The following is a 20,909-nucleotide window of genomic DNA, read 5'->3' as shown; positions in this document are numbered from 1 at the left end:
ATCTTGTTAAGGGGAGTTGAGAATTGATCAATGTTCGAACATGATCCCATTGAGGAACTACAACGACCTGGTTCGTTGTAGAAGTCCAAATATGATTGCCATAGGCTCAAACATCCCTTAGTGCCATTGATAGTAGAGAATATAAACTCCGCAGAACTGTTGAACTTGTTTGGAATTAAGACTGTCAATTGTTTGAGATCAATTGGGAGAATGGGCTCTCTAGAAAAACTGGTTAATAATTAATAAATACCAACCTACTATATAGAACATACTCTTTTAACTTCACAGCAATTGGACCATTTGTAAGAGAGGGGTTGTAAGTTATGGATGTTTGAGTATCTGGTGGTTGGTTAGTATTCAGATTATATATTTAAAGATTTCATTTATATTTACCATTGATTTTCACAACTACTTTAAGGTCGTTTGAACTAGAATGGTTTCCAAAGTTGTACACTGAGTACCAACGTCCAAAAGATGAAACTCTAAATTATTTGACTTATCAATATTAGTTCATTCTATTTGATTTAGATGTTACATACCTATGTCTATATTGGTCACAAAAAGGGCAATACCCATCTCGTTTGTCTTGGATGGAACAGTTGTAACCTCTATTCTCGTTTGGTACCTTCCACCAGAACTATGTTTTGAGATAGGGATGTTAGTTAGATTATGAACAAGACACATATAATCCGAAATACTACTAATTACCTGTCCATCCCAATAGAATTGAATAATAGTTGAAGAGTCGGAGGAAGGGCTGAAAACTACATGGTAGACATTGATATGTGACTCAATATACGGGGAGTATGAGTTATAAGGTATTCTAGGGCTCTCTATGAATGATTATCCAGTTAGTATAAATACTAAGAATGAATTGTATTATTAACTTACGAGATTGGATCAAATAGGCTTGAGAATAATATCCATTCATATAAACATCAAACTCGGAGTTGGTCGAAAGGATGGGATCTCCAGCTAAGATATCAGACTCCCCAACTATTTCCACCAATGGCCTCACTGTTCCATTTGATACAAGACTCCAAGTTATCTTTTTATCTAATATATATATTGTAAGTAAATAATGAAAGAGTTTAAAGTTTTTTAAAAAAAAACTTACCAGGATTGATTATTTGAATAGATAAAGATGAAATCGAGTAAACATATCCATTATAATTGATAGTTGAACCATCAAGGACATAAGTATCTCCAATTCCTGAGCTAAAAATATCAAATGTCACCTTGAGCTTTAATAGTGTTTAAATTAGAATTTGTGGAAGATAACAGAGATTGAATACATACTTTAATAGTCTCACCAATCTTGACCATTGAAATGTCAGACAATTTGGATTTCATCCTTTCATCCTCCCAAGAAAGATTAGTGTTAAGGGATATTTGATCAACACTGGTCACAATTGGTTTAGGATCGAACAGAAATTGAGTATCATTTCGAGTTACCAAAAGTGGGGACTGGAGAGGGTATCCCTCCCCAATTTGGTTGTAGAAGCTATAACCTCTAATGAACATATAATAGTTATTGGAGAATCTATATATATTATTAGTACTTAATATTTCTACCCAAATATGGATATTAATACCTTTGTTGAGTGTCCAAGATAAATGTAAGATCTGTACTTGTGACAGAGTCTAACATAGGAATGATAACACTACCATCATCAGTCTTGAAATAAACAGACTGAGTATTATTGATCCAATCTCCAATGTCCAAGCTCCCACCCTCAATCGAATTCAATACATTGTTTGAATAAATGAAGGTATCATTTGGGAACCTAACTGTGAAGATAGTGCTCGGACCATTGACCTTGATCGTTGATGAAGGCAGAACCTTAACTGGGTATTGATTGCAATTTGTAAATAAAATTAAATTTAAGATAATAAAAAGAGATAATAGTTTATCCATTTTGTAAGTGATGAAATAAAAGAATGAATCAAACACATGATCAGATATAATACACCACCAACTTGCAAAAAAAAGCACACAGCCAGTTTGCAAAACAATCCATTAAACCTCATGAGGTTTTTACTCTCGTCAGTTCAATCATCCATATCTTTCAAACACTTTAACTTGATCAACAATTTATTACAAATAGTAACATCAATGGACACTCATATGACAGACCAACCAACGGATATCTTTGAGTTTCATGATTATTGGAACAATGAGATAAACCAAATTAACTTGGAAAGGAGACAGAGAAATCTTAAAGAAGAGACCCCTAACTCAAAGGATACCTACTTCCAACCAGCAAGGAAGAGAAACCAACTACCTGTTCCCCAAGAACATGCAGGTTATACTTATCTCTCAACCCAAGAGGGCAAACCTAGAATGACAACTCAAGAAGAGAAGTCGTTCATGCTTGAGAAGGTTCATATTGGCGAGACAGACTTAAAGAAGTCTAAGGAGTGGGCTGGAAACCAAGCAAAGGATGACCGCTCCTTTTCCAAGGTGATCGTGATTAAGAGTGCCTTCAAACAACACCAACCACAATAAACTGTGTGGCTTGGACTACAATAAATAGTCCATCTGAAATCACACCACATTATACTTTCTACGCTCATGCTATTTGATTACAAAGAGATATCGTCACCATTAGACGACCCAGTTTCAAATGACTTTGGACAACACAGAGCAACGCCCATCATCATTGACAATGGAACATATCAATGCAGAGCAGGCTATGCAAGCGATCACAAACCAAGATGTATGATCATCATACATACCACTACATTAACAAACACTGATACGTCCAACATCATGATCATACAGTGATATTCAAGTCATTGGTTGGTAAGGTCAAGTCTAACTCTCAACCTATCGTTGGTAACTCAATCAAGGAGAGTGATATCACAAAGCTCACCGTTCGAAGTCCATTCGACACCAACATCTTAGTACATCCACCAAGTCAAGTATGATCTAGTTTGTATCATGCCTTCAATCGTCATAACCAACTGACACTCATTCACTCATTCATCGTTATACATAGGAAGCCATATATGATTACATCTTTGATAGATTGGGCGCAGACTCTGCCATTGAGAATCCCATTGTCGTTACTGAACCACCAGCAAACCCATCATATTGTCGCAAATGTAACAACAACATTGAGTCATGTTGCAGTGATATAGGACATCACACTGACACTCAACAACACCTTACATATATGAATGTGAATAGACACGAGCGAAATGATGTTTGAAGGCTATAATGTCCGATCACTGGCTTATGGAGTGGACTCACTGTTTGCCTTCTATTCAAATAGACAACACCTGGACCACATGGGAAGGAATGCGTTGATCATTGGAGCTGGTCACTCTGCAACTCATATTTACAATGTACAGAATGACTCTATCCAACACTACCAGACGCGTCGAATCAATGTTGGCAGTTCACTTGCTACAGAGTACCTCAAAAGACTGTTACATCTCAAGTATCCACAGCATAAGTCATACTTTACACAGAACTACACCAACGTACGTTATCATTGGTCACTGATATGATTGCCTGATTTTATTTGATGTCTTCTAACGATGTGCATTATCGAATATACAGGAGCTCAAGGACAAGCATGTCATGTTTGCCCAAGGTGACTATATGTCCAAACTCAAAGACTTTGAAGATCAACCAAGTGCCGATGACAACACTCACATCATTCAACTTCCGTTCCAAGAAGTAGACCTAAACAAGCTAGAGGAGGACAAGCAAAGGAAACTTGAGAACAAAAGAAAGATGGGTCAGATGGCGAGAGAGAAGGCAGAGCAGAAGAGGAAGGATAAGTTGGTGGAGAATGAGGAGCATTTGGCAACGCTGGAATCTATTCTTGCTCTTAAACAGGAGAGCTCCACTGAGTTTACAAGCGCACTAGAGGCAGAGGCAATGAGTGAGAAGGAGCTATTGAAGCAAATCGATGAGGTACGAGAGAGACTTGGTTTGAAGAGGGAACCAGCACCAGAAAAGAGCAATGTGGAGGAATTCCCTCTGCTTTTCATCCCCGACGATCAATTAAGCGCTGAACAACTGAAGGAAAAGCGCAGGCAGAAGCATCTCAAGGTCCTCAAAGATTCAAGGAACTCTGCCAAACGGAAGAGAGATGAGGAGCGAGAGAGGGAGGAGCTGGTCATCAAGAAAGAGGAAGAAGCATGGGAGAAAGACCCAGACAGATATTTGAAGGATCTTCATCAACGTCGCAAGGTTATCATGGATCGTAAAGAACAGAGAGAGAGGAATAAGACAAAGGTCATCAGACGGCAGTCCAAGTTGCGAGCCATCATCAGCACTGCTGATACGCCAGAGAATGATCCTGAGGAACAGGAGGACAACCAGCAGCTGATCGCCGTTGAGAAATGGCTAAACAAATTCGATCCAGGATGGAATATTGTGCAAGAGGCTGAAGACCCTCTCGCAGAGTTTATGACAGCCAGAGACTATCAAGTCAGACTGGATGTAGAGAGGTTCCGAGTGCCAGAGATCTTGTTTCAACCAAAAGCAATCATTGGCGTGGATGAGATGGGACTGATGGAGACAGTCAACATGATGCTCTCTCAGATCTCTGACAAGGACCTGCAGAACAGTGTGGCAAAGAACATCTTTGTCACTGGTGGCATGAGTCTGGTCAATGGCTTTGTTGAGCGACTCTCCTTTGAGATGACCCAGATCAGACCCGTGGGTTCCATATTCAACATCCACAGAAGTGGTGACAAGTTGCTGGACGCGTGGCAGGGTGCAAGGAAATGGGCCAATGATCATCACAAGCAATGGAGTCAAGTGTCTGTATCACGTGCAGAGTATCTAGAGAATGGACATGACTATATCAAGGAGCACCAAGCATCAAATCTATCCATATTCGAAATTGTATCTAAATAGAGAATAAATATATATCAGTTTATTCCCTCATTGTGTTGAGCATCTCATAGTCGCCGCTTCTTGCTGCTGCTCGTCGAACACGCATCCTCCTTCCAAACAGATAGCCTATGAACACGAGACAGGCTGCTCCTAGTATATATACAACTGTGGTCATGCTGATGACTTTGGGGTTTATGTTAATAAGACTGACTGACTGACTATTGTCCACCTCTTTACATACATGTGGTAGAGTTTTCATACGGGTTCTCCTCGCTCTGGTGATCAAAGCCTCCTGTGGAGTTACCCATTGTGGTAGCATTTGTTGTGTTAGTTGTTGCTGTGTTGGTTGTTGATGGGTTTGTTGATGCTGTTGAAGCTGTTGATGCTGTTGATGCTGTTGATGCTGGCGTTGTGGTACTAGCTGTTGATGCTGTAGATGCTGTTGATGCTGTAGATGCTGTTGAAGCTGTTGATGCTGTTGATGCTGGCGTTGTGGTGCTAGCTGTTGATGAGCCAGATGTTGCGGTGTTACCTGTTGTTGGTTCTGTGGTTGTTGAGCCAGATGCTGTGGTGCTGCCAGTTGTTATCGAGCCAGATGTTGTGGTGTTGCCAGTTGTTGTCGAGCCAGATGTTGTGGTGTTGCCAGTTGTCGAGCCAGATGTGGTGTTACCTGTTGTTGATGGCTCTGTGGTTGTTGAGCCAGATGTTGTGGTGTTGCCAGTTGTCGAGCCAGATGTTGTGGTGTTACCTGTTGTTGATGTGCCAGAAGTTGTGGTGTTACCTGTTGTTGATGGCTCTGTGGTTGTTGAGCCAGATGTTTTCTCATTAGAGGAATCGTCCTCATTTATAAATAGTAATGAAAGTTTAATAGTAGATATAGATATTTGATCATCTGCAATGCATAAGAGTACAAATGATGATAGTAAAGAAAAAAGAATCAATATTGATAATAGTCTCATACTGTTATAATATGTATTTGTTGTGTTGATGTGTAAAGGGAAATGATGGTAATACAATAGCTAACTGACTGATCTAAAATACTATTTTATTGCGACGTGTTAAATGCGAATCTGGATAATGAAAAATAAAAATCATCATTTTACTGCCAGTTATTTGCTTTATTCAATAATATGTCTTATCTAAACAAAAGAACAATACACAGATATATTGGATGGATAGTTGTAGTACCTCTGTTTACCACTGCAACAACAGGCTTCCTTTATAAGCTGTTAGATATTTGTGGATCGCAACATGACTCAATCAAAGTACTATTATCTGTACACCAGATGTCCATCCTATTCAACAACAGTCAAGTCGTCTATACATCCCTTCTGATGCTCTTGTCATTGATGCTCATATACTTTGGCTACTCTATGTTGTCATACTCATTCTTGGGAAACAATGACTACTCAAATAACAGTATTAGCTCTGACTCGACCACCAAACAACAGTCTCATCTGTTGAATCACGATGAGCAACAGCAATCATTTCTTCAAGCAACCAAAACAAGATTGTTAAATAGTTTAGCAGGTCGATATATTCGAGCATTGATCAACTCTTCATCACCAAGAGAGCTTCACCATCGTCTATCTGGCTTGTTCTTCATCATCCTAGCATACATGTCCACTACAGGCGCAGTCTATCGATTCCTTAGGAATGTGGCTGGTGTTCCAAAGGATCGAATACATTGGATGATGCAGATGCACTCAATGGACTTCCTTCCGCCGTTTATATCCTTTCTTTGGATCACATTGGTGTATTTATCAATGGCCTCTCTCATATTCTCAGGTCTGAGAATGTTGTTCAAGACTCGTAGGAGTAACAACAGCAGAAGATCATCCAATAGTGATCGATTATCTCGCAAGGGTGCATCATCACTGACATTCCAACGATTGCCATCCATTGGCAGTCCTATTAATAATAATGTCATTATTGACAATGAGTGACTATGAAACAAACTTGTATTAATGTTTAAGCTTTTCATTTAATTATCTTTCTTCTTTGACTCCTTGGATGGCTTGGTTCTTGGCTTTGGCTTACCATCAGAGGTTGGGAACCTCTGAAGCACATTCTTGAGGATGAGCACAAACACAGTCACAATGATGAAGGCACCAATGCTCTGACTCGATGGGATCAGACGGTAGATGAATGGAATCTCTGACAACTTCTCGATTGACACGACAGTGACTTCAAAGAGCAAGTTGGCCTTTGGTGGGATGGCATTTGGGATACCGCTCTCGCCATAGGCAAGCTGGTATGGGATCCTGATCTCTCTCTTCTCACCCATGCACATTCCCTGTACACCTCTCTCCCAACCTATTGATAGATTGATTAGTAATGGTCATTAGGGCGTCGCTTACTCCAAACAAGTGGTCAATACATACCTGGGATGACCTTTCCTTCACCAAGAGTGAATTCGAAGGGCTGTCCTCCATGCTTCTCACTGGCATCGAATATAGTTCCATCCTCTAGCTTTCCAACGTAGAGAACAGATGCTTTGTCTCCAATTGCCAATGAACTGGTTGTGCACTCACCACCTGGGATTATCTGCACAGAATAGATAGTTCAACGACGTCGATATATTAGCACTCTTACAGTGTAGTGGGTAAACACCAACTGTGCTGTCAACATACCGAGCTAATGATCTCAACATCCTGTGCGGCAACAAATGAAATGGTCAACAAGGTGACCAACAACAAGGCAGATACTTTAAGCATGCTTATTAGTATATTATCTTTAATCTCTCTTTTGTAAACAACAAACAATGAAATGTCTGTCTATGTTTGTTCTTTAGAGTTGTTGGGTTGGTGAAGTACGCATCTATATATTTTATTTAATTTTTAGATGTTTTGTTAGTCAAAGATATTCAAGACCGCTGGTACATGTACTTCATCGTTGAATGATAATTATGATTATTATTACAAAAGTCTTTATTGACATGTGTGGATTGCATTGGCAATGGTTAATATGAATCTGTCACACGATTAATGTCGTGTCGGGGGATACTGAATATATTTAAATGTTAGGAGAAGTGCTTGGTATCATATGCGTAGTGTTGTATCGCTTGTGAGTTGGTGTCTGTGATTGGATGAACTCTGTCTAGTGGCCATCATGTCTGGGGGAGCTCTCTGGTGATTGATTCTGAGGACTTGGTGTCTTGAGTGGCTTCTGTGTTGCAGGTGATGCTGCCTGCTTTGCTTGCTGCTTCTCAACCTTTTCCTTGACCTTTTGCTCTGCCTTTGCCTCCTTTTCCTCCTTCTTGACCTCCTTCTTCCATATCTTTTCATTGTTTATCCTCTTGACTCTGTCTCTCTCCACGATGATGTTGATTGCCTCCAGCACAACCTTTGCTACACTTGATGGGTCTTTTGAAGTGCATTCCATAAAGTTATTGGCCTTGATCTCCTTTGCCTTCTTTTGTCCCTGTTGGCGAGTGGACCGACTTGTCAGTTGAGAGTGATCTCTCTGGTGTTGCAACAAAGTGTCACACTGATGAAACATACCTCTTTGAATGATATAGTGTTGGTTGAGCCTGTCAATGATGGTGAGGCATTGTCTCTCATATCTGTCTTTGTTCCTACCAAGATGAATGGTGTACCTGGTGAGTTGGCCTTTAGCTCAGGCAGCCACTTGATAATATGTTATGTTAGTTATACCATGGTATAAACAAATCTTGTCTTGCATCTATGTGACACTTACCTTATACCTAACATTGTCGAATGAGTCGCGATTCACAACTGAGTAACAAAGCATAAAGACATCATATTTGCAGTTTGTGTAACAGGTTGTTCTGATCTGAGCATAGTCATCCTGACCAGCAGTGTCCCACAGGATGACATTGACGAGCTTGCCATCCTCAACCTGCTCAATCGCCGAGAAGTTGTCAAACACTGTCGGTGTGTACTCTGTGATAAAGGCTTGGGTGATATAGGAGAGCAACAATGTTGTCTTGCCCACTGTGCCATCACCTACGACGCCACACTTGATCACCTTTGATATACGACCTGGGTCTCTCTTTTTTGTTCTCTCTGCTGAGGCATCTTCGCCAGCCGTGGCAACGTTGTTTAGGCTTGATGTAGAAGCCGTTGATGTGGTCGATGTGGACATTACTGCTATGAATAGAGGTTTATCTGTTGTCAAGTATCTGTTGGTGATATAATTCTTTGTTTGTGTTTGAATGCACAATGTGTGTGAAGGGTAAAAAAGCAATAAAATATTTGAAAATTTTAGACACCTAATTATCTTTATTTAATGGCAATAACAATAATCAAAATAATGATGTCCATACTTGAGCTATGATGTTGGGTATAATATTATTGTTGCGATTGGTTCACAGTTGTTGGTATTGTGTTGGAGGTGACGGTAGGCGTGGAGACAGAGGAGGTGGCAGATGTCGTTGGAGAAGCAACGGGTGGCGCAAGGCCTTGGATAATATCAGCAAGCGTTGGTTGCTTTTTCTCAGTCGCAGAAGTGGCTGTGGTGCCTGTTGTTGCCTTCTTATCCTCTTTTGGTTGGGAATCCTTGGGCTTGTCTGATTTTGGTTTATCCTTGCTCTCCTTATTGGATGGTTTCTTAGAGGACTGCTGCGGTTGTGTCTGTCCCGTTGACACTGGCTTCTTGTTCGATGATTTACCAGTGGCTGGGGAGGTTTGCTGGGATTGCTGAGGATTGGGAGATGCGGTGGATGGAGAGGCTGGGGACGCTGGTTGTTGGACAACTGGTGCAGGTGGTTGGCTTGCTGCGGCCACCACTGGTGACGAGGTAGCGGCTGGACCCCACTGTCTCTTCTTCATCTCCAATTGCTCATCTCCCTTGACGAGGGGTGGGAAATGTTGTGGTCCAGGAGGGACCTTTTGCTTCTCGCGCTCGGCCTCTTGCTTGGAGGTTTCCTCTGCAGCAGTACCACTCGACTTGCCTCCAGTCGCAGCGGCAGAGTTGTTGGGCTTGTTTCTTGATTTGGATTCGCGGTGTGGCTTGGATCTCGTCGTAGTTGTGGTGGTGGACTCTTGTGACTGAGCCGTAGGTGAAGTGGGTGATGTTGGTGTAGCAGTGACAGCTGCACCATTTGTCAACGAAGCTGGTGCAACGTTTGAGTGGTGTGGCGAGGTGGTGGTGGACTTTCCATTCGTGTGAGTGATTGGCTTCGTGTGATGCGTTCTTCTTGGTGGATATGGACGCTCTCCAGTGGTAGAGTAGCCGCTGGCGCTGCTACTGTAGTGTGGTGGCGAGGTTGTTGACGTCGATGTTGATGGAGGGGATTGTGAAATTGGAGGTGAGTGGGTTGAGTTGCTTTGAGGTTGCTGCTCATTACTATTACTGTTGTTGCTGTTGTTGCTAATAACAGCTCTATTTCCATTGGCTAAAGGTATAATATTGTTGTTGATCGATTGTTGTTGTTGATGGTGATGATGATGTGTTGATGTGTTGTAGTGATCACGTCTTGGTGGTCGCGATGTTTGATCCTTTGGTCCACGGTAGGGCTTTCGGTGCTCACCAGACTTTGTTGGATCGTAAGGTCGCGGCTCGCCCATCACACCCTGGTCCCATCCGCCATATGGATATCCGCCAACAGGTCTGGTCCACTTTTGGTTGAGGTTGTGGTTGATTGGTGGCACAGAGTAGTACTGAGTTCTGCTGACCACACCGTTTGGTACGCCATTGAGCTCTGCTGCTGCTGGGAACACCTTGGTCTGGGCGGATTCAGACCTGACGAATGTCTCGGACTTGATGCGCGCCTTGATCGGCTCGTTCTTGAAGGTGTTGTTCTGAGTGATATCGTGGGCCACCAGGGCATTCTCCTCAGTGTCAAAGGTGATGAACCACATCTTGCCAACTTGGTCGTATCTGACGTTGGTGATCGATTGTGTGGCAGAGTTGAATATGGCTCTGATCTCCTCCTCGGTGGTGGCCAGTGGAATGTCCCTCAGTATTAGGACGTTCCTTGGGTTCTTCATCTGAACTGCTGGTCGAACAAGCTTCTTCTCATCGTCCAGGATCAGTGCGCTGCTATTCGATATTGATTTAATGATTAGCTCAATATCTGTTGTGAGGCTCTTGATTTTCTGTGTGTCCAAAGAGATGATTGTTAGTTGTTGTTGTTGGTTGATATCTATCTATCTACACTCAACCTACATTGAAGCCTGCAATCACGCTGATTGGGATATACATTTCCGGTGACATCTGTGCCAGCAGGAATTTGTCGTTTGAAAGGTTGTCGCGGGACAAGTAGTACTCTACTTGCTTTCTAATCCTCTCCTCAATAGTCATCTCTACAGACTCTATATATACACACGTTAGAATGATGAGTCAGTCGTCTGTTGGCATGATGCTCTGTATATCTATGTATCCTGAGGGTACATACCTGAAGGTTGAATAGTTTGTGTGTCCATGTCTTGATATCGACTAACCAACTATATATTTTATATATGTATGTATTGAATGTATGTATGAATGAAATGAGTGTAATAAATTACTCGTCTTATCTCTATTTTCAAGAAGATGATGATGAAGAATCTGTTGTGTTAGTTAGTTCTTCTCTCTCTTTAGAGGAGCAGGAGGACTAAGAACAATCGAATGAATAATAATACAATTGATAATATTGTTGTTCTGTCTGTTCACAATTGTGGTGCTGTTGCTGCTGCTGCTGCTGTTGTTGTTGTGTAGAGATAAAGAGGAAGAGGAGGAGAAGGATGAGGTGTTGAAATTTAAAGAGATGATGATTGAACAACAAATAAAAATAATTGTTTGTAATGGTATGTTTAAGAGGTGTATATTTATAATATGTCTGTGTGTGTGTGTGTATGTGTGTGTGTGTATGTGTATGTGTGTGTTTGCAACAACAAAGAGAGAGAGATAGGAATGTGTTGGGGGTAGTGTACACCTTGATGATGTGTACATTGAGTGTGAACAGGCAGTCCTGGTCGAATGTCAATGAGGTGGTGGTGGATTGTGTGTTGTAAATATCTTAATGAATGTCGTGTGTGTAGATGTAGCGAAGCGAGTGGTCTTGTGTTGTCTCTGTCTTGTTGTTGATGTGTGGACTGAATGAAGTTTCAGCGCAATGATGAATGATAATGGCGATGATTATGTTGTTGATGTTGATGTTGATGAATGAAGTTAATGATCATACCAAATGAATCTGAATGATTAATGTCGACACGTGAAGTTGTCTTTGTTCAAAGGCACCCTATTTCTAATGACTCGAGTAATAGAATAGAGGTGATGTGTTTGACTGAAAAACTGCTGTTGTTGCTGTTGATCACTGACTGATAACTACTGCTGCTGCTGCTGTCTATCCTATATATCTTATCTATCTGACGTCTTTTAGTTGTTCAAGTTGAATGACTGAATGAATGACTGAATGACTGAATGATTGAGTGATGATATTAAAGAAGAAGAAGAGCTGTCGATTTATATCTTTCAGAATATATGCAATACACAATGAAATTGTAGGTAAGGTAGTTGACAACACCGAGAGAAAGAAGACCCTTGTTCAAATGATCGTGGAGCACTCACACCAGCAACACACACTGATCAAAAGCATCAGTGACTCGGTCTGGGTTTCCTTCGCTTGAATGGATTTTATAAAATTCATTTAAAATAAATAATTGGAGAGGGCAAAAGAAAATGATTGATGAGGTCCTGAATCAATAACGTTACACCCTGAACGTCAATCAATCAAACACTTAAACAAAAGTGATTGCTGCACATATACAAGTAATAAAGTTATTGTTATTACACTATATAAACTTATTATCTCTCCTTCTCTCGTTCCTTCTTCTCCTCCTTTTCACGCTCCTTTTCCTCCTTTTTCTCCTCCTTTTCTCGCTCCTTCTCCTCCTTCTTCTCCTCCTTCTCACGTTTCTCTCGTTCCTTATCCTCTTTGAGTTCTGATTCCTTCTTGGTGGATGCGATGATCATGTCCTCCATGAACTCGTCGAGACCAACATCCTCCTGATTGAGCTCGGCTAACTCCTTCTCAAACAACTTCTCCTCAAAGAAGTGCTGAGTGACTCCCTCGATCTTGATACCCTCCAGGAGCTTCTTCTTGAGTGCAGAGGGCGCAGCGGATGCCAACTCCTTGTCCTGTTCCACCTTGGCGCCAGTCTCATCCTTCTTCTCTGTCAGATAGTCATGTAGTCGCTCACCACCAATGCTTGCACGTCTCTCATCCTTTGGCGTGAGTGGTATGATCTTGTTGATTATACTCTTGATGTTATCCTTTGCATCCAATGTCTTGTCATCATCATCATCATCCTTGTCATCTTTACTATCGTCCTTGCTCTCTTGACTGTCAGCGATAGCATCCATGTTGACTTTGTTCACTTGTTGTTGTTGTACGTCAGTATCCTTCTTCTGAAGGTCGACCTTTGAATCAACTTTGCTTTGTCCTGGTTTGTCAATCTTGTCGTCACTATCACCATCATCATTAGGATGATGTCCACCATCACCACTTGATTTGTCACTCTTTCCATTGTCCTTGTCATCGCCACCATGATTGTCATCGTCATCGCCACCTCCACCACTTCCACCTCCACCTCCACTTCCAGTACTTTTACTCTTGCCATTCTTTTTCTGTCTCCTGCTCCTCTTCTTTTGTCGTTTTAGCTGCTTCTTCTCAAAGTAGAAGTTGGAGGTGAAGTTGACCGCCTCAATCATAAAGGCCACGACCAGGTTGAGCACACAGATCACCGTCAGGAAGTAGAATGAACAAAAGTACAGAATTGACCAGGCATTGGTGGCTTTGATAGCGGCATAGAAAAGCACGAACCAGTTGTTGACCACCATCAGGGCAAACATTGTGATCATGGCTGAGCCAAAGCTTGTGAATCCCTCCAGGATGAAGTAGTCGGCCGCAGTATATTCTGTGCCGGCCAGCTTGGGATTGTCTCGATAGAACACGCCACCATAGATCCAAATGCCAAGCACGGCGTAGAAGTAGTACACCAGGAAGATGATGAATATAAAGTTGATCAGAATGAACATGATCTGTGCCAGTGACTGAATAAAGTGTCTCATCCGACGCACAATGGAAAGTAGTCTGAGTGTTCGGATGAATCTAAAGGCCATGGCCCACTTGAGCATGGTGATGGAGCCACCATGACCGAGAGCACCTTCAAAGATTATCTTGCCCACCAATGACAGCATCATAATCAACAGGTTGAACATCGTCCAGAACTTGCGGAGTGTCGAGTATGAGAGCACCTTGAATGCAATCTCAACGGCCGACATTAGAATGAGGAAGGCATCAACGACTTGTGTCCACACTGGATTGTATATGTCGCGGTACTTGGTCAACACCAATGTGATAATGACCAAGTTGGCGTAGGTCAGAGCCAATGACACCAGTTCATAGCTCCAGTGCTTGGAGATCCTCTTGAATACTGCTGGGTTGTATCGCAATCTCTTCTTTCTCCCACCGACCACATTGTCCTTTGGCATCACCTTTTTGACATCGGTCATTGAGTCATCCGCTGGCTCTGTCGACACTTCCGATGCCGTGAGCGGGGGTATGTCGATGGCTTCATGCTGTTGCTCTCCAGCGACCATCGATGAATGATGATTGCCAGTGTTGTGGGTGGCCACACTGTACTCTGAGGTGACATCTGATTGATGAGTGTCTGTGTACTCGCTAGAGAACTCATCAAAGTCATTGTCACCGGCATAGTATGGATTTCGACACACGCTAAACTCCTCATCATCGGGTACATCATCGTTGACAACCTTTGATTTGCTGAAGAGATTACGATTGGAGACGATGTTCTTCATCTTGCCCATGAAGTTCTGTTGGTGCTCTTGCTCCACAGGTGTGGCGGGACTGCTGCTGCTGATGTTACTGCTCGAGAGGCCGGCCTGTTTCTTCTTCTTCGCCGCCAGTTGCTTGATGGTCTTGCGCTCCAAGAAAAACACATCACACATTGCAAAGAACTCGTGCACGTTGAGGAAGCCATTGGCATCCAGATCTATGAGATCAAAGATTGCTGAGGCCTCATCATCTTTGGCCTTGGGCTTGATGTGTTTGTAGATGCTCTCCCACTGATCCAATCTGATCACGCCTGTCTTGTCGTGGTCCAACACAATGAACGCCGCCAAAAGAGCAGTGCGACGCTTACGAAAGTTATTCTTGGTCTCTCTTAGTACAGCCTCTCTGAAACTCTTGTATACCAAGGCAATCATAAAGTTGATACCAATGTACAATCCAAAGCAAAGGAATCCAATGAATGGTATCGCATACCATGAGCTGATAGCATAGGCAGGCAACATAATATCGGGGAAGTTGGCCGTTGTTATCATCACCATTGTACTCTTGAATGATTCCAATGTTGAGTCTAATATGAACCGTCGTCAGTCAGTCAGTCAGTTAGTTGATTGATTGATTGAATGATTGAATGAGTCCATGACACATACCATAGTATCCTTTCACATTGGTTGTTCCATTTGATAGGAGGATAGAGAAGAAGATGGAAGAGGCGAATATGTATGTGAAGAATGCAAAGCCGACAGGGAGCATGCAGTAGAATGTGTAGCCGACTTGTTCGGCTACGTCACGTGTCAATCGATCATAGTCAATCATGTAGTAGATTCTGAATATTCTTGATACTCGTACACTGGCTATCCATTCATCCCACAGGATGAAGCTGACTATGATGTCCACATAGTTGATGAATAGGAACAGGGTCTTGAGCCAGTTCCATGGATTGCGTCTGGCCTGCACGCCATAGACATAGTGCTTGACCAAGAGCTCTGCGGACAGCACAACAATGCCAAACAACTCAAATGACATTGTGACGTAAGGACGGAATGTGAACGTCGTTGGATGCTCAAAGTAAGCAAGGAACAGTATCATCAAACAGATGAACAGCAGGAATGCTCGAGCCAATGGATGGAAGTACAGCATGTATACCGACAGCTGTGGTTGGGTCAACAGATGGTTTGGATTACGATAGTTGATGGCATCGTCAATAAGTACATAGGCAATGAATGTTCGTCTCTTCCTCTCGCTCTCGGTGATGTCCGACTCTTCGATGTCGGGATATTGTGATGTCTGCTGCAGGACATAGTCTCGCGTGGTGTTTGTCCTGTACTGCTGTGCTCTCGATTGGATAAAGTTGACATCGGCACGCTTGTGTGATGTTGGAAACTGTTGAAAGTGAATGTGGCGCGGTGGCGGCGTGTCGTACTTGGCACGCAGCTGCACCATTGTTGGCTTGCGTTGTGTTGGCAGAGGTGTATTGCCCAGGGATGGCGGGTGGGGTGAGGCAAAGGCGGGTAGACGGTTGTCACTGCCATGTCGCCAGAGGAACTTTGAAGGTGATATTGACGGTCGTGGCTGAACCAGTGGCGTGTTCTCTGATTGATGCAGGTCCAGTCCCTCCATTGTCGTTGGAGGTGGTGGAGTTGTCACATAAATTGGAATATTGACATTCTTATTTACATTTGATTCGCCCTCGCCATTATCATCCTCGAATACAATAACATCATCTTCATCTTCCAAAATGGTATCTGTCGCTTGGTTACTATTATTATTGTTGGTACCACCTCCTGGTGACACTGATGACATTATGATGTATGATGACCTGTCTAAAGGATCTTTGGGTCTAACTAATCATCTAATTCTTGTAAACTACCTCGAGAGGTCATTACAATGAATTTGAATAAGCGACATACATTATGTTCAAAGTCAACGTATTGGTTGGAGGAGTAGGAGGAGTGGTGGATGATGATGATGATTATTCATTGTTGTCCTCTATCTATGAAGGGTAGTAGTATTACTTATCCAGTCCTATCACGGCGAATTCCAAAGCACCATTGTCCACACTCATCACACCGACTTTGGCAATTTCATTTATTTATCAAGATTCGAACTTCTTTTGAGTTTGACTTTATCCCACCTCGCTAATCTCACCAAGACACTCACATTCATCACACACACTAACAGTCACTGACAGATGAACCTGATTGCTCAGGACGATGTAAGCTTGTAGACCCTTACACCCCTTCTGAATGAAGTGATGGATACACTAATTATATACTTGATGACATCTCTATTGTTATGACACAGCATCAACACCACTCAACATCATCAGCACCATTATTATTCAAACCTATAAATACCATTGTATTACATGTTTCAATAACAACTTGACATGCTATGATGCAATGGATGTGATTGATTGACATACCATATATAGGACAACTTAACATCATCACCAAGTAATAATACTCAATCATTAAGTCACTCCAGTCCAATCCAGTGATATATATATAACTTAATAATGATCACAATTAATACTATGCACTTGAAACAAGAGTTTAGAAGTCTAGAGTTGAGGAAACAGGTGGCATTTGTGGGTGCAGCAGGATCACTCCTATTTGCATTACTACTCACTTATGAGTTCATAGAGTTGATCACAAACATATTCTACTCTATCGTTCTCACCATCCTCATTGTATTCTGTGTTCAGAACAGATATAATGCCATCAAATTATTCCGCTTCCTCTATCAACTGGATGTGGCTCAAATAGATATATACACTCAATGGATCTACAACTATATCAATGCCCTGGCTACTGGTACCACTCCACCTACACTACCACCACGCCCGTCCTCCGCCACACCTTCAACATCCCCAACAAACAATGATGATGTTGATGTTGATGTTGATGATATCAACAATACCATAAACGATCAACATCAAACCAACTACGACCAAGAGTTACCAATTGATACCAATGGATTGATATTTGATAATCTATCGGACCAGGAGACAATCGATAAACTGTACGATCAGATCAAAGAGTTGAACCTGACACAGTTCTCTGAGCGTGCCAACCGTGATCGTGAGAGACTTGTCCTGCATCAAAAGATAAAGCTGTGCGCCCAGGCCATCTCTGACTCACAGCAGGAGAGAGCAAAGTGGAAGCAACTGGCCGAGCAACACACTCTCAAGTACACAGAGCTCACAAGAGAGAGGGACCAACTGGTGACATCAGAACAGCGACATCTCTCCAAAATTAACGATTATGAGCGCAAGGAGCGCTTCTGGAATGACAGTGAGCGAGCTCTACTCAAGAGGATATCAGAGTTGAAGGAGTCAAACTCATCGCTCAAGAAGGAGTCTGAGGACAAACAAAAGAAGATATCAAAGCTTGAGGACAATGTGAACAAGGTGGAGCGAAAGATATCACACTCTCCAAGTGCATCACCTAGGTCCTCATCACCAGTTCCACATACTCATGGCGCCGTCCAGTCATCAACCCTGCCAATCCCAATCAGTGGCAGCGTATCGAGGAAGAACTCATTCATTGGTGCTGAAGAGGACCCTGCACAGTCAGACACAACCAAGTTCAAGAGTCTCTTCAAGAAGGTCAAGAACAAGTTGGAGTCCTCAAAGATCATCAACAAGGCACAGGATCGTATAAACAAACATCTCCATCCAGAGAACTATCCAGTGGTGGTTCCAACTGTCATGGGTGGCAGCAGTGGTAGCGGCAGTCCACCATCAACAACAACAGCAGAGCCAACAACTATCAGTGCGACACCAACAACAGTACATCCCATTCTATTCGCTGACGATAAAGATATATTTGATGATGGTGCTGACACTCCCAAGATTGTCGTGGAGCAACCTGATATCTTTACCTTTGAGGATGGAGATAAAGAGTCGACCAACCCGGATACATTGGACGATCTTCTCATACTTGGAACTACTACTACATCATCATCAACGTCGTCATCATCGTCATCATTGTTTGGATGTATCAAGGAGCACTCATCAAAGGAGTCAGAGAACAGAACCGGACTTAGACGTGCCAAGAAGAAGCCACCTACACCTGATGCCAGCATGATGGAGGACACTTCATTCGCATGCTACCCATTCAACAACTCTAGCGACATGGCACTGTTTGGTGTGTTTGATGGACATGCTGGACGTGTGGCAGCAGAGTATGCCAAGCAACAGTTCCCAATAGAGGTGGCCAAGATCATCACCGAGCAACCAGGACTGTTATCATCATGCGATATGTCTGATATGCTACTCCAAGCCTTTGCCAATATTGATCACTTGATGAAGACATCATCCGATCATCTCTATGTTGGTTGTACAGCGACAATATCATTCATATGGACCTCTGCCGGTGGAGATAGGTATCTACAGATAGCCAATGTTGGTGATACTTCAGCATACATGTGGTAAGTACCATGAATGGATCAATGCAATAGGAATTGATTACTTACATTACATTAAATGACTAAGTCGTAATGGACAGTGTGTAGAGTTAACATATAGTCACAAAGCAAGCGACCCTTTGGAGAAGAAGAGATTGATAGAGTCTGGTATAGAGGTGTCAAAGGAGCAGACAAGGATCAATGGACTGTCTGTGAGTCGATCACTGGGCGATCACTTCTTGAAGGATCAGAACATTGGCCTGATTGGTGTGCCCTACCTATCCAAACCAATACTGCTCAAGGATACTGATAGTCTGCTTGTGATGGCATCGGATGGTCTGTGGGATGTATGTAGCGGTCACGAAACAATCGGTCTTGGCGAGCAATATATTACAAGAGGTGCCAATTCACTTTGTTCCAGTCTATTGCAACGTGCCACTGACAATCCAGAGTGCAATGATAATGTATCAATCATTGTAGTTAGGCTGTAATTAATTAATTAATAAACAGTGTACATAGATATTTATTTGGATTGTTTGTGCAATATGTTTAGAAGATGGAATAGAGAAAATGTAGCAATAGAGGCATAACCAATTATCTTGAAGACAATCCTCTTTAAGGGGAGATAGTCTACGTGAAATAGTCCATATGAGTTGGGCATTGTACTATGAATCCAAACACCATGATCAGATCTCCTTCCAATTACCCTTTGACCATCTCTTGATGTGATCTCGCAGAATTTCACATTAGGTGCTCTGGTTTCAAGTATATATCTAGTTATAAATAAATATATCATTGAAGGTGTCAAACCAGAGAATGATCTCTTATCAAAAGAAATAGACTCGAAATGGTTGTCAATCTTGGTAATAGATTCAACATCTGTGAATTGTACTCTCTTAACCGAGGATAGAGATTGAGAAAAGAAACCTGACATTGATGATGGTACCCAAAGTGTTTGCACACTTAAAGGTAGTTTCACTAGTAGTTGTTCCATTCCATGTTCCAATCCTAGTTGCCTGAGGGATGATGGGAAGGTAAATGATGTTGGGAAGAATATTGGGGTATTCTCTAGTATATCACCACGAAATATTCTCAATAATGTTATTGAAGAAGGCAATATGTGATTACTCTGGATAATAAAAGAGCTACCTCCTACTAATGTCAGAAGTGGAGGGAGAATACCTTCATGAATTGGGAAGTTGTAATGTCTTCCCAGATTCAAATGTCTAAGGGAAGTTGGAAGTGTACCCGGTTGGATAGCTTCATGGTTATATGATCCAAGTGCCAGAGATTGAAGAGATGAAGGTAATCCAATGTTGTTGATTGAATGAGTGTATGATCTAAAAGATAAGGCAGTAATGGAAGATGGTAGAGCTCCAGGTGAAATGAGATTAAACACATATCCCAAGTTTAAAGTCCTTAGACTTTTAGGAAGATCAAAGTTCAAAGGTATTTGGAATAAACATCTATCAAATGACAATTTCTCAAGACCTGGAGGCAAAGATCCTCGATAGATGGGTTGATCAAAGAGGATTCCAAACTTCAACGAAGTGATATTGTTGGGTAACATTCCTTCCCTAATAGGAAGTTTGAAATTATCGTCAAGAATCAAATCTATTATAACGATATATATATGTTATTGTCCTCCTGATTCAAGTTCGTGACAAAGTTTTGAATTTTGAATTATGAAGTTTGAAAGTTCACTTTTGGATTGGTGGAATGGAATGAATTGATAATAAATTAATAAATAATATTTGAATAAATTCATATTGCCATGAATCCACATTTAACTATTTATTTATCATTTTTCTTTTTATCGCCAGGGTGGAGACAGTGCCGGTAAATATTCCTGGTGTACTCCAATGTTATTTGCTGGAACGCTTC

General features: G+C 42.0%; 6 protein-coding genes across 6 annotated transcripts; 2 read left to right on the top strand and 4 right to left on the bottom strand.

Moving 5' to 3' along the window:
- Positions 1-2,575: 2,575 nt before the first annotated feature.
- On the top strand, positions 2,576-5,746 carry SAMD00019534_112780 (hypothetical protein; the record flags this gene model as incomplete). The annotated part of the gene is made up of 6 exons (XM_012893607.1): positions 2,576-2,720; positions 2,786-2,925; positions 3,003-3,108; positions 3,194-3,489; positions 3,569-4,867; positions 5,147-5,746. 6 exons carry the CDS (start codon positions 2,576-2,578, stop codon positions 5,744-5,746), a joined length of 2,586 nt encoding a protein of 861 aa, XP_012749061.1.
- Positions 5,747-6,842: 1,096 nt separating this feature from the next.
- Positions 6,843-7,575, bottom strand: SAMD00019534_112770 (hypothetical protein; the record flags this gene model as incomplete). Its single annotated transcript, XM_012893606.1, has 3 exons — positions 6,843-7,174; positions 7,243-7,405; positions 7,492-7,575. 3 exons carry the CDS (start codon positions 7,573-7,575, stop codon positions 6,843-6,845), a joined length of 579 nt encoding a protein of 192 aa, XP_012749060.1.
- Positions 7,576-7,957: 382 nt separating this feature from the next.
- Positions 7,958-8,965, bottom strand: SAMD00019534_112760 (hypothetical protein; the record flags this gene model as incomplete). The annotated part of the gene is made up of 3 exons (XM_012893605.1): positions 7,958-8,281; positions 8,362-8,487; positions 8,558-8,965. The coding sequence occupies 3 exons, from the start codon at positions 8,963-8,965 to the stop codon at positions 7,958-7,960; spliced, it is 858 nt and encodes a 285-aa protein (XP_012749059.1).
- Positions 8,966-9,171: 206 nt separating this feature from the next.
- On the bottom strand, positions 9,172-11,247 carry SAMD00019534_112750 (hypothetical protein; the record flags this gene model as incomplete). Its single annotated transcript, XM_012893604.1, has 3 exons — positions 9,172-10,920; positions 10,991-11,136; positions 11,220-11,247. The coding sequence occupies 3 exons, from the start codon at positions 11,245-11,247 to the stop codon at positions 9,172-9,174; spliced, it is 1,923 nt and encodes a 640-aa protein (XP_012749058.1).
- A 1,363-nt stretch (positions 11,248-12,610) lies between these two features.
- Positions 12,611-16,418, bottom strand: SAMD00019534_112740 (hypothetical protein; the record flags this gene model as incomplete). The annotated part of the gene is made up of 2 exons (XM_012893603.1): positions 12,611-15,186; positions 15,266-16,418. The coding sequence occupies 2 exons, from the start codon at positions 16,416-16,418 to the stop codon at positions 12,611-12,613; spliced, it is 3,729 nt and encodes a 1,242-aa protein (XP_012749057.1).
- Positions 16,419-17,151: 733 nt separating this feature from the next.
- On the top strand, positions 17,152-19,516 carry SAMD00019534_112730 (hypothetical protein; the record flags this gene model as incomplete). The annotated part of the gene is made up of 2 exons (XM_012893602.1): positions 17,152-19,049; positions 19,114-19,516. 2 exons carry the CDS (start codon positions 17,152-17,154, stop codon positions 19,514-19,516), a joined length of 2,301 nt encoding a protein of 766 aa, XP_012749056.1.
- Positions 19,517-20,909: the final 1,393 nt, after the last annotated feature.

The sequence above is a fragment of the Acytostelium subglobosum genome (assembly GCF_000787575.1).
Source record: "Acytostelium subglobosum LB1 DNA, scaffold: scaffold31, whole genome shotgun sequence".
Taxonomy (NCBI): Eukaryota; Evosea; class Eumycetozoa; order Acytosteliales; family Acytosteliaceae; genus Acytostelium; species Acytostelium subglobosum.
This window is presented reverse-complemented; position numbering and strand designations above follow the sequence as displayed.